At 38.3% G+C, this 16,019-nt stretch overlaps 1 protein-coding gene across 2 annotated transcripts in view; it reads right to left on the minus strand.

Moving 5' to 3' along the window:
* Positions 1-16,019, minus strand: part of LAMA4 (laminin subunit alpha 4) — a 144,278-nt gene that overhangs the window by 11,207 nt on the left and 117,052 nt on the right. For both annotated transcript variants that reach the window (XM_047732638.1, XM_047732639.1), the window contains exons 24-31: positions 13,841-13,972; positions 12,614-12,756; positions 10,656-10,794; positions 9,997-10,134; positions 7,928-8,061; positions 6,642-6,806; positions 5,689-5,842; positions 489-676 (exon numbers count right to left, since the gene is read on the minus strand). In XM_047732638.1, coding sequence (XP_047588594.1) covers positions 489-676; positions 5,689-5,842; positions 6,642-6,806; positions 7,928-8,061; positions 9,997-10,134; positions 10,656-10,794; positions 12,614-12,756; positions 13,841-13,972 — 1,193 coding nt within the window. The remainder of the gene's footprint in view (positions 1-488; positions 677-5,688; positions 5,843-6,641; positions 6,807-7,927; positions 8,062-9,996; positions 10,135-10,655; positions 10,795-12,613; positions 12,757-13,840; positions 13,973-16,019) is intronic.

A 16,019-nucleotide genomic window follows, 5' to 3' on the forward strand; every position in this document is an offset into this window, starting at 1 on the left:
AGATTTGCAGAATACTGGGAAGACGGGCTGGGCTTTACAGATAGCTTGAGGGCTAGCTGAGATACAAGTGGTTTTTGTGTCTTTGGTGTCTTTCCTTATCAACCTTCCAGTGGTTCAGAGTCACCCCCATTTTCAATCTGAAAGCAATTTATATAGCAGAAGGAATGTAATATCAAGGTTAGATGATGAGTCATTGAAAATGTGCCACATGTTCCTTTCTTTGATTGCCTTTTCTTTTTGATAAAAATGCTACAAACTCCTAGGAGAATCCTGTATTATGCATCTTACTTTTGGGAAGAAAGTCTCAGAGAATGTTCATTTATTGGAAAGTAAGAATTGTGTACTACTTAGCATTTATTTTGATGACAAAAATAATAGGATTAAGTGCCACAGAAAGGAAAGATCATAGGAAAAAGATGGCATGTGGCAAATAAGTATGAAGTCCAGCCATGGCATAAAGTTTCTGGAAGGATAGTGTGTTACTTTACTTTTCACCAAAATCTCCTTTTAAGTGTTCAAACTCTTGGCGGCTGTTGGCCGTTCCTCCATATTGATAGGCGTGCTCTATTGCTCTAGGACTGGTGGAAAGGTGACAGTAAGAATCCCTTGGAACATTCCCTTCCAGGAACTTCAGGCCGGCAGGATCCCCTGAAGGTGCATCTTTACTTTTCTCTCCCTGTAAGAATAGGAAATAAGTCATATTAAGGGATGAAACTGATGTGCTAGTAGCAAAAGGTCATTTGTGATTTCTTTATCATTAATAAAAATAAAAATAAAATAAAGTAACAATGAAAGTATATATTATTTGTGCATTTTCCATTCATGAAATATTAGGCCCCTCTCTTTCCTTGAGGAGATGACAACACAGGATGTTAAATCCAAAATTCTAGTCTGCGATAATAAAGCAGAGCTAACCCAAAGCCTCAGAGATAACTGCTCTATCATTTAAATTAAATGCACATCTTAGCCAATGGTGAAAAATGGAAATATTGACAATAAAATAACCCTGGGGAATCAGTCAATAAAAACCCTCATATCATAGACAACAACATTTCTTTAACACACAAATTATTATTTATATAGGCTGTTACCAACATACTTCATAACACCTTCAAAATATTTAAGAATAGTTTTGGTGATAAGTAGTAAACATTCATGTGACAGGATATAGAACAATTACCTTGTGCTCCTAAAATTGCACTGCTGATTTTAAAATTTAGAGCTGTGAGACTATAGGCTAATATTTCATGGTTATCTAGTCTTAATTTGGGGGGCAAAATTAAAGTTATTGCAAATAAACCTGATCATCCCATCATTTATTCATGTATCCAAGCAATGTTTATTGAATACCTACGAGGTAGAAATGACGTGGAAGGAAAGGGGTATTTGTGCGTGCCCTCCGCAGGTACCGTGTGGTGGGGAAGAGAAAGGTGAGTGAGAAACAGTTTCTTTTTTTTAAAGGAACTGAAAACTGGTTTGGAAAGACAGGCAGTTAAATAGCAAACCGGAAGACAGGCTGTTGCCAGATAGAAAGGACCTTCGATGACTTGCTGGAGGACAGGGTTTTGTTTTCCAGGAGGGCGTGGGTGAGAGATTGGTCAGGAGTTGGGGACTGTCCCCAACCCTGGTGGCTCCTCCTCCTTCTCAGTCAGTGCATCCACTTCGCAATGGGAAGAGGGCACGTGTGAATCAACGGCAGGGGTCAGCAAAGGGGGGCGCTACCAGACTACAAGGTCTCCATGACCAGCCCTGCCTTTCTCTGCTTCCATGTGGGAATCCATAGAGGAGTCTCTTGTCTGCTGCGGAAAGGAATAGACGCTGGGATATTTATATTCTAAATTCTAAACACTCTAAATTCTCTGTGGATATATGCTCTGAGTCATAATAATGATAATAAAAAGGTTATAATTTAATTACTTCCAACCATATAACACAGAGACTCTGTTTACTATCCTAGAATAGCTGTATATGTGGATTTTGAACCCCACTAGACTTTGATTTTATCAGTGTAATTTTTTTCTCTGAGGGTCTTTTTTTTTTTTAAAGATTTTATTTATTTATTTGAGAGAGAGAGAGAGCATGAAAGACACGGCAGGAGAAGGGGTGAGGAGTAGAGGGAGAGAGAGAGAATAGACTTCCCACTGAGCAGGGAGCCCAACATCGAACTTGATTGCATGACCGTGGGATCATGACCCCAGCCGAAGGCAGGTGCTTAACTGACTGAGCCACCCAGGTGCTCTCGGAGGGTCTGCTTTAATGCGGTAAGATTCTTAACAGTCAAACTAGTTCAGCTACTTAAGCAAAAGAGGGCAGTGCGTTATAAGGATATGGGAGTATCTTACACAATCCAAGGGGAGATAGTACGGTATCAGGGGCAAGATAGTACACTATCTGGTGCACAAGACAGTACACTACCAAAGTCAAGAATCAGGAATGGCATTCAAGGAATTCCTTTTCCAAATGTTTCTGGTATCTTGGCTTTGTTTTTCTCAGCCTGCTTTCATTTTTCTTTCTCTTCAGGACAGCTGCCTTTTAAATTTCTACAAAGCAGCTTTCTTTCTATGTGCATGATTAACATAGAGCTCTTAGGTTTACATGTTTTCCATTCAATGACCTGCCTAGGCTAGTGTCTCTGGGTTCTAAGTTTATAAGGAAGGGGATCTGAGAGCCCAGCTTAGTTCAGATGACCTACCCCAATCCAAACATCTGTATCCAGGTAGATAAAGTCACGTACCTAAAATACTGGGCTTGCCCTGTGTGTAGGGAATCAATTCTCAGAAAAGGGAATGGTTGGCTGGATACCTTAGAATGATGCCTCTTAAAATATATAAAATCTTCATTATCACACGAAATACCACATGAGAAACTATGTCTCCAATTAAATTTAAAAACAAAAATTATAAGAAATTTTCATGCTGGAACACAGGTGGTAAGATAGGTATTCTTAGGTACTCATGGAAGAATGGAAATCAGTGTTCCTTTTTTGGAAAGTAATTTTCCCTGACCCAGTACGTCTACCTCTAAGAATATTTTGTAAAGATATATTCAGCAGTGTAATCAAAGACTAATACACAGTGACCTTCACCCGTAAAGGGAGAAAATTGGAAAGCACTGAAAGTCTATTGATCGTTAAATAAAATATACACATAAGATACAATATTAGGACGTTACTGTGAAAATAAATTATTATAGCCCAAATTGCTGTGAATCGGCCTTGATAAAAATTTAAAACAGCAGGCACATGTTTTTCTGGATAGCTACTTAAGAAGCTATTGATACAAGGGTAAATACGAGAGAAGATTAGCAAACATTTGACATTCTGATTACCAAGAACTAGAAGTAAAATCTATAGTCATCCTGTATCTGTTATTATGAAGTTGAGTTTCTAAGGCTTTTTACAAGAAAGACTAAGAGGTTTCCTATAATACTGAAAAGTGTATGTTAATAGTTCCAAGGTCTGTTGATTGCAAACTTGAGAGTATGAATATTTGTTAGGAAACTGCACTTGATAGACAGCTTCAAAGAGAAAACTGTATTCGTTTAAAGAGGTAAAGTGAGTGCCGTAGGCTGATCTTCCTCATCAGCCCATGGTATTAACCTGCTGTGTCTGATCCACTGGCCCGTGCTCAAGTCCCAGCTGAAAAATTCCAGGATAAACCTTTTAGCATCAGTATGAGAAGGGGAAGGTAAGATCTTATCAGAATTTCATAGTCTCCTCCGAAAAATCCTTTAAATTATCCTCTAGTGAAAGCCTTCATAAAAGTCATATGAAATTATCTTTCTCCCATGTGAAATTCAGGAGAGGATCCTGAAAAACTACTAATTTTGAGTTGTACATAAATAAAATTAACCTATTAACATTGACAAATCGTGTGTGAACAAAGGAGGAGTTGCAAGGGGGTTCTCAAAAGTGGTCTCCGTAAGCTGAAATACATAGGGGAGCGATCAAGATATAATGGCCGGTGAAAAACTATCAGAAGGGAGAAAGCCGGTGGGGATGCTTTCCTCTTGCTGATGGTTCAGAAGCCAGCCTTGGAGGGAAATCAGTTCTTTAAAAGATGCTCAGCCACATTAGCATTCAAGGAAATGCAAATCAAAATCACAATGAGATGCCATATCTGTCCATTAGATGGGCAAAATTATGAAAATGTGATCATATCTAGTTCAGCAGTTGGGAGGGACAATAGGTTTTTTCAAATGCTGTTCGTAGGAGTATAAACAAGTATTATCTCAATGTTGACAATGCATATTCCCTTAAGCCAAGCAATTCTACTTTAAGGAATTGATCCTCCAGAAACATTCACAAGCCTCTATAAAGAGATCTAACAGCTCATATTCATTGAATGTTTTGCTCTATGCCAGGCATTGTGCTAAGGTATTCCATGCATCAACGCACTTAATCTTTGTAACAATCCTGTGATGCAGATAGCTAAGTATGTATTGAACACCTATTATGTGCATTGTTCTAGGTTCTTAGGACACATCATTGAGCAGATTAAAAAAAGGAGCTCAAATCTAGCAGAAGAAACAGAGAGTAAATACCAAACACAATAAAAACAGGCTATAATAAAATGTGAAAAGCGCTATGGAAAAAAGAACAACTAGGAAAGGCAAAGGAGATGGGTAGTACCGGGGAAAGTCAGGAGACAGCTATGGTATTAATTAGCGGGTTAAGGGAGGCCTTATGAACGCTTGAAGGCTGGGCCGGAAGGAGGAGCCATTCGTGCAGATGTTTGCAGGGAGAGTGGTCCAGGCAGAAAGAAAGACCTTAGGGTAGGAATGCACATGGCTCATGGTAGTGTGGGCAGAAGAGTGAGTGAGGGAAAGGAGCCTGGATAACAGAGCGTCTTATGATATTGTAGGAACCGGAGTTTTTATTCTGAGTGTAGTGGGCGTCGGGGGCACTTTGAGCAGGGGAGTAACACGATGTGACATGTGTATAAGCATGTGGTTGTTACGTGGGGGACAGAGTGTCAGAGAAGCTGGGGGAAGCTCCTGCCAGGGCTCAGGTGGGAGAGAACAGTGGCTTGGACCAGGGTGGGAGGGGTGGCACCCGAGGGACTTGTTAAGGTTGGGTCAGGGAGGTGGGTGGGGAGATCAGTCTGAAAGAGTGGGAAGGAATTGGAAGCCTCATCTGTCATGAAGGCCGCTAATGTACACGCTGGATGTAAATGAATGAGGAAAAAAACTGTCCTCAGGGGATGCAGTTTAAGAACTCAAGATTTTGTTAATGGAGTGGTTCTAGTTGATATCACGGATGAGCCGTGCCTGTGAGTTGTTGATGTGAAGGTCAGGGAAGGAGGGGAGAACAGGGAGATCAGAAACTTTAAGAATTTTCATGGCTGTGACAGAAGCCCGAGATCGTGACTCAAAAGCAAATGGTACTGAGAATGACAGTACTAAATAATACACATTATACCCACGAATGGTTAAGTATGGGGCAATTTTAATCATTATAATGAAAAAGCATTGAGCCGTATGGAATAAATCTGATTCAAAGTGTTTCTCTGGGAACAAAGGTTGATACACCAAAGCTGGGAAACAACGGTATCAGGTACTAGAAGAATCCCAACTTTAGTATGTACATACAGTTGCAAACTGGAGTGAATTTTATACAGCATCAGTGTCTAGAACTGTGTGTGTGGAATGCGAGGATGGTTGAGAATCTGACAAAGCATTCTCTTTTACCTTTTTATTCTGGCTTGTTTTAGGCTTTGAGGAATTCTTCCCTTTTTTGTAGAGAAAGTGCAACGGTGAAGACTCAATAGGACACTCAGAAAGAGAAGTGTGGACCTTTTCCACGTATCGCTGGAAGTCTTCGACCTCCACGTCTTGATCCAACCTGTGTAGCGGGGGGGGGGGAACCCTTAAAATGTGGTTCAGACTTACAAGATGAAAACTACAGAAGTGAAAGAATTTGGTATTTAAAATTTTTGTGTGTTCGTGTGTGTGTGTGTGTGTGTGTGAGATGGGTCTGCGTCAACCACTGTCTTAATAAGAACCCTTTACACAACCATTTAACAATTCATGGATAACTTTGCCTGGCATCGGCACATTCTGACAGATGGACATCTTTTCCGTCACCACATTCTGGACGGTGGGTACCGCCTCTGTGTTACTCCGTGTTTATTAATTTTCTCCCTTGCTTGCTCTAGTACTCAGGGAGCACTTCCTGTCTTTGTCAAGGACCTCGATTAATGGCTTTGTTTAAAGTGATGCATTAAGAAGACTTTCTTAAACCTCTAACAAGAATTTGGGTATGTTACTCTGTGCTACACCATTAATAATAAGCACAGATATAATTACATCTAATATTTATAGCTTGCTGTATGCCAGGTGCTTTCTGCACTTTATCTCATTTAATTGTTCTAACAAGGAGGCAGACATTATTATTATCTGCATTTTGGCAGAAAAGAAGTGAAGGCTGACTTAGCCAGGGGCATGTAGGAATTTAAAGGGAAGAAACCCACACACAAACCTAAGTATGTCAGTTGCTCGAGCACATTCAAGCTTTTAATTACTCTCCTCTGTTGCTTCTCATAAATTTTATAGTTCTCAGTTTTAATAATGTAAACATTTTCATTATCGACCTGATTTTTTTAATGAATCATGCAGAATTATGAATAATAAAAATATCCTACCTGGTAAAGTAGGCGTTACTTATACAGCCAGTGAAATTAGCGTACTGGGGACTGATGGGTGAGCCACCGAAGTAAAACTTCTTTTCACCTGCCTGCTTCTGTTCCACTTTCCCTTTGGTAGGGTTCTTACTCCCAAGTCTGCTCTTATCTACTATCAGTTCATATCTGCAAAGGAAAAAGTTTCTTTACGCACCACACTGGTACCCTTTTACTGGGAGTTTCATTCTAGGTTGCAGGTTTTCTCATGGAATTAACATAGAACATTCTGGCTAGTGAAAAGATAACAACTTGCCAGACTCTTCATGAGGTCCGGGATAAAATAGTTGAATATTTTTACATGCAGAAAAGACTCTCCAAACCCCTAAAAACAAGAAGCTCAGGTGATTAGTTACCAGCATTTTTTGGGGGGGCCAGTGGAAAAAGCAGAACGTAACTCATGGTGATTATTTAATCACACTTGGGGAGCCTGTTTTCATTGTAAGGCACATTGACTGGTTTTGAGTATAATTGGAAATGGAGCCTATAAAGGCCAATTAATGTCTTTTTTTTTGTAATGGGAGGGCTCCATAGAAGTGGGCATAGAAAAGCAGCCATCTACAATGGAAATGTATTTCTTACTCCAGAAAGCTTTCTTCTTAAGAAAAAAAAATTAGTATTACATATTTGAAAAATAAAGCTAGAGCTTTCAATATGCGGTCATAAATATAGAATTCTCAATTGCTTAATTAAAAATCTAAATGAGGGGCGCCTGGGTGGCTCAGTGGGTTGGGCCGCTGTCTTTGGCTTGGGTTGTGATCTCGGGGTCCTGGGATTGAGCCCCGCGTCGGGCTCTCTGCTCAGCGGGGAGCCTGCTTCCCCCTCTCTCTCTGCCTGCCTCTCCACCTGCTTGTGATCTCTCTGTCAAATGAATAAGTGGATTCTTTAAAAAAAAAAAAACCTAAATGAAACCAATGTTTGCGGATCTCCTTCTATGTGCAAAACAGTACCCTCCATTCAGTAAGCGCTATGTGTAGGTACTTCCCTCAAGAAGGTTGGTAGCCTGTGGTTGAACTGGAAAAAACCCTTTATCTTCCTGCTAAGTATTTAAATAGTGATTTATTTGGCACCTCTTGGAAATTAATAGCAACTTCTTTTTAAAAGAATGTAAGTTGTTCGCCCTACCATTTTTTTTTTTTAAAGCACTGGAAAAGCAATAGAATGGTCTATTATCCATAGTCGTCCTTGAGCAGAATCATACCATACAAATAAGGTATCTTGGGGGAAGAACATGAAGTCAGGACCCATACCTTGCAGGTGAGACCGAGGTAATGACGAAGTGGGACAGCCCATCGTTGTACTGCTTCTCGGCCGACTGCACCTTGATTCCCTTGACATCCATAACCACGGTGCCATTAGCCAACGAAATGGAGAACACATCTGACTGAAATTCAAGCACAGGGTTTAAAGTAGGGAGGCCTGGGATCCAAAAGATGGACACGTGTTCAACGTTCACTTAATGACATTGCTTAAAGGACGCCCGATGTCCGGAAGGTTGCTTTTGAAATAATTTCTATGAAAACAACAGTGACAGCATATTGCTTATATTGGTGTCGCTGACAAAATGAGGCACGTTTTCAACCGAGAAAGGAGCCTCCTTTCTCCTGCACTGAAGATTTCTAGTGCTTTTGTCCTGCTGAGAGTTGTCCCAGGGTTAGCGCCTTCCCTAACCGGGGCATCGCTATTCTGTCTTCAGTCTCCCGGCTGGGAAAGGTAATACTTCTGTCTCCTTGGAGAGGTAGCTAGATGACCAGGCAAGGGTTTGGCTTGACCAGCCAAACTTGCCAGTTTGGCTTTTTAAGTGTTTTTTTTTTTTTTTTTTTAAGATTTTATTTATTTATTTGAGAGAGAGACAGTGAGAGAGAGCATGAGCGAGGAGAAGGTCAGAGAGAGAAGCAGACTCCCGCGGAGCCGGGAGCCCGATGTGGAACTCGATCCCGGGACTCCAGGATCATGACCTGAGCCGAAGGCAGTCGTCCAACCAACTGAGCCACCCAGGCGTCCCTTTTTAAGTGTTTTTTGAAGTGTTTTACTTTTTATCTATAGAGGTGGAAGACAAACAGAAAAGGGCTGAAGTTAACAGTTCTTTTTACTAATTATTGTATTATTGATTGTTTAAAATATTGGCAAATGGATAATCTTGCTTCTCTTCCCTTAGAGGGGCACTGACCTCTATGGGGGGGGAGGGCATAACCCTCAACATTACTTTTTTTTTTTTTTTTGACAAAAACTGTTATTTAACTAACCATGGTAATCTGAGGCAGGTTTGGTGGAAGAGATCCTACAGAGTACTTTGGGTAAATTCTCACTGTTGCTACTGATTTAAATTAAATTCAGTATAAATGTGACAGATTCAAGGTAATAAGTACAAAAAGTAAGAGCAGCTTTTACATATTACATTATGACCTGCTCTATCAGTGTATATGTTGATGATGACCTTTTCAGAGATAAATCAGTTGGGTCTTGGGGTCACCAAACCTCTGGATATCTTATTTTATTTTTGGAATACTATATCTTTAGAAGGTGAATTCAAGTGTTCTGTAGCCAGTCCAAGAACAGAAAAGTATGTTCCTTTTATTATTTTACCAAAAAAAATCACATATGTATTTGTATATATACACAGAGGTTCTTAACATTTTTTGTGCTATGCACTCCTTTGGCACTTTGGTGATACACACAGGCCCCTTCAAAAGTAACATTTTAAAATGCATCAAACAAATATCTAGAATAAAAAGGAAACCAATTATATTGAGATATGGTTTCAAAATATTAAGCAATAAATCTGTGATATAGTAACATATGTAGTTCTTTATTAAAACATTAAATTATAAAATCTCTCAGCAGATCTAATAACTACTGTAATTTAAAAGTAGCAATGAGCAAAAATGATATTTTGAGGTATCTGTGGCAACTATTATATGAGATGAAAAATGACTGTGATTTCTATTAACAATAAAGTAACAGGTTCTGCAAATATTACTGTGGTTTGTTGCTGACATTTGTAACTGAAGAAAATGCTAAATTTTAGTTTGAGAAAATAAAATTTTTTAAAAATCTTATTTTTTCTGAGCTAGGTCCACAGACACACTGAATTTTCTCCATGAATTCCTGAGGGGTAGGTCTATGAATCCCAGGTTTAGAACTCCTCATATGTGATAGACATAATTACAAAGTATCTGAAATGAGGCATTCTGTGTGTGTTCATGTGAGTCCAAATTAATCCGAATTGAAAATCACTTTTAACGTGCTTAAACAGTATTTTCAATAGACAAAACAGTTATCACAAAAAAATTTCCCATAGGGAAAAAGAAATACTTACTCCTGAAGCATAATAGAATAGTAACCCATTTGGCTGTAATGTTCGGAAATTAAAACCTCCTTCAAAACCATCGAAGAAAGATATTTTCTGAACTGAAGCAATGAAACTCTGCCCATTGAAATATGCTCTGCGAGATATCTGTGTGGCAAAAAAATAAAATAAATAAATAAAGTGAATATAGTATAGTGTTTATGAAAATTATCAAACGCTGAAAATGTCAATTTCTCACACGCCAAAGCCCTTGCCTACTGGTTTCTGTATTAATAGTTTATGTTTTAACTTCCGGTCTATACAGGCATTCAGGCATGTTGACCGTTCTTCTGTGTGTCCCTGGCCGATGGGATTTTAGCTTCTCCAGTTCCTCTACCCTGAGTGAATAAAGATGCCCGCACAGCCTCTCTGGGCTTTGGAAGCCCCTCCTCCCACCAATGAAAAGTGAAGCAAACGGACAAGTCCCAGAGGAACCTCCACACGACTTTTTAGCTTAATGTTTCTCCTTTTTGCTGGTGGCAGAAAGGAGCCCAAGGTGTACTTAGGCTCACAGAGAAGCTGAAAAAACCTTTTCCAGCTTTTGAGAATGATACATTTTATGTCTATTTGTGTGTTGTGTGTGTGTGTGCATTTATTTATTTAAAAGATTTTGACTGACTGGTACTTACAAGAGAGTCTTCGGGGCATCCATAACCAACTCCCAGGGTTTCTGTCTGCTCTAATAAATTGAAATCTTTCTTTTGGAACTGGAAACCCTTCATGCAGCCTCTGAAGTTGACATCTAGGGGAATGTGTGCTCTGAGGGTCCTGAAAAAGAAAATTAAGTCTTCACAGATAACATCATGATGATGATGATGCTGATGGTGATGTTACCCTGCATATGTGGGATATGAAATTTGATTTTATTTATAGTCATTTTTAGTAGATTTGTAACTATTCATATTCTCATGCTTTCTCTCATAAGCATAGAGTAATGTCTAATCTTTGCCTGTAGAACAGCTTTATTCTGCATCAAGCCAATTTGTTTACTTCTTTATAGTTTTGAAGATCCTTTAACTTACATTAGCTCATTTTATGTTTATAAAAATTCTGTGATATAAAAGGAAAGGCTAGGGGTGTCTGGGTGGCTCAGTGGTTAAGTGTCTTCCTTTGGCTGGGGTCAAGATCCCGGAGTCCTGGGACGGAGCCAGTCCTGCATAGAGTTCCCTGCTCAGCGAGGAACCTGCTTCTCCCTCTCCCACTCCCTCTGCTTGTGTTCTCTCTCGTGCCATGTCCCTCTCTGTCTAATAAAATCTTCTTCTTCTTTTTTTTTTTTTTAAAACAAAAGGCTATTATTTCCCTTTTACAGATGATTAATAGGTTGAACCACACAGAACTGATGTATTTTAGGTCAAAACCAGTCAATTGTTGGCAATTTCAAAATGAAACTAAGAAACATCAAAATATTTTTGTTTTTGTTTTTTTAATGTCACAAGTGGCAAGTTAAGATTTAAACCCAGGTCTTCAGTCTTCCACTAATCCATTCCCAAGTGAATTGTATTAAAGTCATGAACTCATCTTCTTGGCTATTTTTGCAACACACTTATGATCAACTAAGGCTAGAGAAATCTCCTAGTGGAATGTTGAGCTTTTGGAGTAATAAGAAAGTAAGAAATCTTTTCTCTTTGAGATCAGGGATGATAATTTGATTGATACTATAATCCTAGTACCCATCATTATGCCTAGGATATAGGAGGTGCCCAAGAGCATATTATCAAATATTGAATGACTATGAAGTTAGTTTTGATCAAATTATAATGTCTTCAGTGTATTTTAAATGAGCACTGGCCAAACTAAGGAGTAACAGTCCCACTATATTCTGTTCCATCAAGATCATACCTAGAGGACCATGCTAACTAAAGGTTTGGGGGTAGATAATGACAACCATAATGGTTGAAAGTCCCATGTGGAGTTGCTGAAGAAGCTAAGAGGGTATCTAATTTGAATAAAAGTTTGAAGTTGGGGGTCTCATCCCAGACCAGTTAGAATTTCTGGAGAGTGGTTATGGGCAATGGTGTTTATAAAATTCCTCCAGGTTATTCAGGTGAGAACCAGGGTTGAGGACGACCAGGCTGGACTATCCTCAAGTTGCCTCTCAGTTTCAAGGGTGTCTGATGCTATGACTTGATTGTAATAAGAGATAGTTAAATTTTTAAATGCTTGAGAATAAAATTATAATGATACATAATTCACATCCCCTTGGATAAGCTTAAAATTATTTTATACCCTCAGATGCTATTTGAGAATTCAAAGAAGTTCAAAGTAAGTCTGAAATAAAAGTAAAGGGACACAATGTTCATGTTCATACAATACACAGGCTCCATCTTTTGCTCTTGCAGGTAGAAATATCACACGAGACTGTGTTCAGAGATTAATATAATAATTAAAGAAACCTGTAGATCTCATCTAGAAGATGCTAATTTAAGGAGGTCATGAGGGTGCTTGAGTGTGTGTTCATGTGTCTGTGCGGGTACCTAGAAGCAGCAAGTGGAAGTGCCTTCAAACCTTTACTAGACCTCTCTTGGATGTTGAATACTCAGCCCAGGACGTCATCAGGAACAACAGCTAATTAACAAAAAGAGCTTACCTGGATTGTAAAATTTCTAGGGGGGCCCCTCCAATGTATATGTCTGTAAAAGGTATCTTCATCTTTTCATTGTCCATGCTCTTGACATGTCGTCTGTCAACCACCAAAATCATTTTCTTATCGTTGTGGTAAATGATTGAGATCTGGGAGACATAATATATAGCCAAGTCTTGATCATTGTTTAATAATCAACTTTTTAAAGATGACTATATATTTTAATTATTCTGGTTATAACAGCTGGGCCCCCATGTTCCTGTATTTGTTTGTTCACAAAATGGGGAACAGATTTTCCTTTCTTACAGACGAGGACACTCACACTTAAATAACCAGAAGATCACATTTTCTGGAGAAGAATTTCCACATGGAGAAGGAGCTAGACCAAAAAATATTTTTGTCATGACATCAATTGTTTTCTTTTGCCCCTTTGAGGAGATTCAGGATAAAAGACTATAAACAGGGGCCTTTTGGACCCAGACTGCATGTTACCAGGTGTCATTGTTTTAGTGACACAGTGAAAAGCTTTAATGATTCTGCCAAAATTCTAGTCAGTGATATAGTTAAAACATTCTCCTATCGTATACCATCCTCATGGAGGTCATGGACTTTGAACTGAAAAGAGAAATAGAGCCTCCTACTCTCTGCATTTTGGTTCAACTTAAAAGATAAACCTTTTATACATTTTATGCAATTGTAGATTCAAATTAGTTGTTACTGAAAATAGATGAAATATATTATCAGTGTACTATACACAACTGTTTCAAAGTTAAAGAGCATTCCCTGGGGGCTCGCTTTATAAGGAAATCTGTGTTAGTATTTTCTAAGTTCTGGATAAATGCTTTACAGGGCAATTCTCTATTTGCTTACCTACTCTTTTTACATTTAGTAGTGCTCAAAGAATACTTTTAAAAATGGCTGTGTATTCACACTAGCATTTTCAACAGATGTATAAAAGTATTCTATGGAGTGCCATTGTAATGAAGCAATTAAAATGAATCTTTCAGTGACTCTTTTATTAGAAAACATCAATATGACAAAAACATTCATTTTTTTAAAGCAAAGGTCATCCTGGAGTTGAGTCAATGGGGTCCTGCTGTTGGTTTTTAGAAGTGAAGGTGCTCAGTTTAATTATTTTCCCACCTACGTGATTTGACCATCTGATTCGATCAATAGTTCTAAGTACAGGTGAAACAAAACAAAACACACCACACAAATCGCAATGATTTATACCTCATGGTATTTTGCATCATTAATCTGAGCTTTCTTCGATGTGTCCTCAAGATGCACAGGGCCATTGCTAAATCCAAAGTCATAGAACACATGTAGGTAACCATTGCGCATTTCCAAGCTGAAAAACATACTCTGTGGACAAGAAAGAAGAAGTTATAAGATGTAAACATCAGCTATTAGGAAAGTGTAGATTTATCTGAATTTGAGAGCTTACACTGTAGTTTTTATTATTGAAACTGAAGACTAAAGAAGTCTCATGAAATTCTTATTATAAAATTAAAATTGCAACTCCATCCATATCAGCAGTTAGGTCTCAGGTTAATGTATCAAAATGTTAATATTTATACTCAATTTAAAGCAGCCATCTTCTGTTTCTTATTTACTTGATGAATTAATAAAATTTTAAGTTTACCTTATTGACCTTTTAAAAATCTTGAGAACATTTGAAAATTGTAACGGGCTTACAGGCATGAGTGCATTTCATTTTAAGAGGAAAATTGGCAATACTGAAAAATAATTCCAAGGTTTGCTGAGAAGAATCTGAAAAAATTATTAGCAAGCACGGAGATAAGGAAAAGGACATTTCTGTAATTATTTGGAAACATTGGATTTATGTAAATAAACATGAAATGATTATGCACTTGGGCCATATGGTGTTTGAGAACGAAAGTAATTCTGTAGCACTCACATAATTTACTGGTCCGACTTGCTTGTTTTGGAAGATAGTTTGCAATAGAAGAACTGAATGGATTTGAAAAATGAGGTATTATCATAGTACCTATTGATCAGAAAGTGATCTCTCAAGTGGAGTCTGTATACTCCAGAGAAATGGAAAATAATCCATTAGGGGAAAGAAAGAAAATATTTCAACTTGCTTTTTTTTTAAAGGATTTTATTTATTTATTTGACAGACAGAGATCACAAGTAGGCAGAGAGGCAGGCAGAGAGAGAGGAGGGGAAGCAGGCTCCCTGCTGAGCAGAGAGCCCAATGCGGGGCTCAAACCCAGGACCCTGGGATCATGACCTGAGCGGAAAGCAGAGGCTTTAACCCACTGAGCCACCCAGGCGCCCCAGAAAATCTATACTGTTTTCCACAGTGGCTGCACTAGTTTGCATTCCCACCAACATAGCAAGAGGGTCCCTTTATTTCCACTTCTTTGCCGACACCTGTTTCTTGTTTTCGACTTTAGCCATTTTAGCAAGTGTGAGGTGATGCCTCACTGCAGTTTTTCTTTCCTCTTATTGTAGTTTTGATCTACATTTACCTGATGATGAGTGAGATTGAGCATCTTGTCATGTGTCTGTTGGTCATCTGGATGTCCTCTTGGGAGAAATGTCGTTTCATGTCTTCTGCCCATTTTTTAATTGGATTATTTGTTTTTTTGGGTGTTGAGTTGTATCTGTTCTTTATGTATTTGGATACTAACCCTTTATCAGATGTTTCATTTGCAACTATTTTCTCCCATTCTGTAGGCTGCCTTTTAGTTTTGTTGCTTGCTTCCGTCATTGTGTGGAAGCTTTTTATTTTGGTGTAGTTCTAATAGTTTATTTTTGTTTTTTCTCTTGTCTCAGGAGACACATCTAGAAAAATGTTGCTATGGCCAATGTCAGAGATATTACTGCCTGTGCTCTCTTCTAGCATTTTTATGGTTTCAGATATCATATTTAGGTCTTTAAAACCATTTTGAGTTTACTTTTGTGTTTGGTGTAAGAATGTGGTCCAGTTTCATTCTTTTGCCTGTAGCTGTCCAGTTTTTCCACCACCATTTGTTGAAGAGACTGTTTTTTCCTTATTATATACTCATTTCCCCTTTGTTGAAGATTAATTGACCATATAGTTGTAGGTTTATTTCTGGATTTTCTATTCTGTTCCATTGATCTATGTGTCTATTTTTGTGCCAGCACCATACACTTTTGATTACTACAGCTTTGTAATACTATTGTGCTGGAATTATGAGACCTCAAAAGCTTTGTTCTACTTTTTCAAGATTGCTTTGGCTATTTGGGTCTTTTCTGGCTCCATACAAATTTTAGGATTGTTTTTTCTAGTTTTGTGAAAAATGCTGTTGGCATATTTTGATAACAATTGCATTAAATCTGTAGACTCCTTTGAGTAGTATAGACATTTTAATAATATTTGTTCTTTTAATCCATGAGCATGGAATATCTTCCTATTTCT

This window comes from Lutra lutra, chromosome 6 (assembly GCF_902655055.1).
Source record: "Lutra lutra chromosome 6, mLutLut1.2, whole genome shotgun sequence".
Classification (NCBI taxonomy): Eukaryota; Metazoa; Chordata; class Mammalia; order Carnivora; family Mustelidae; genus Lutra; species Lutra lutra.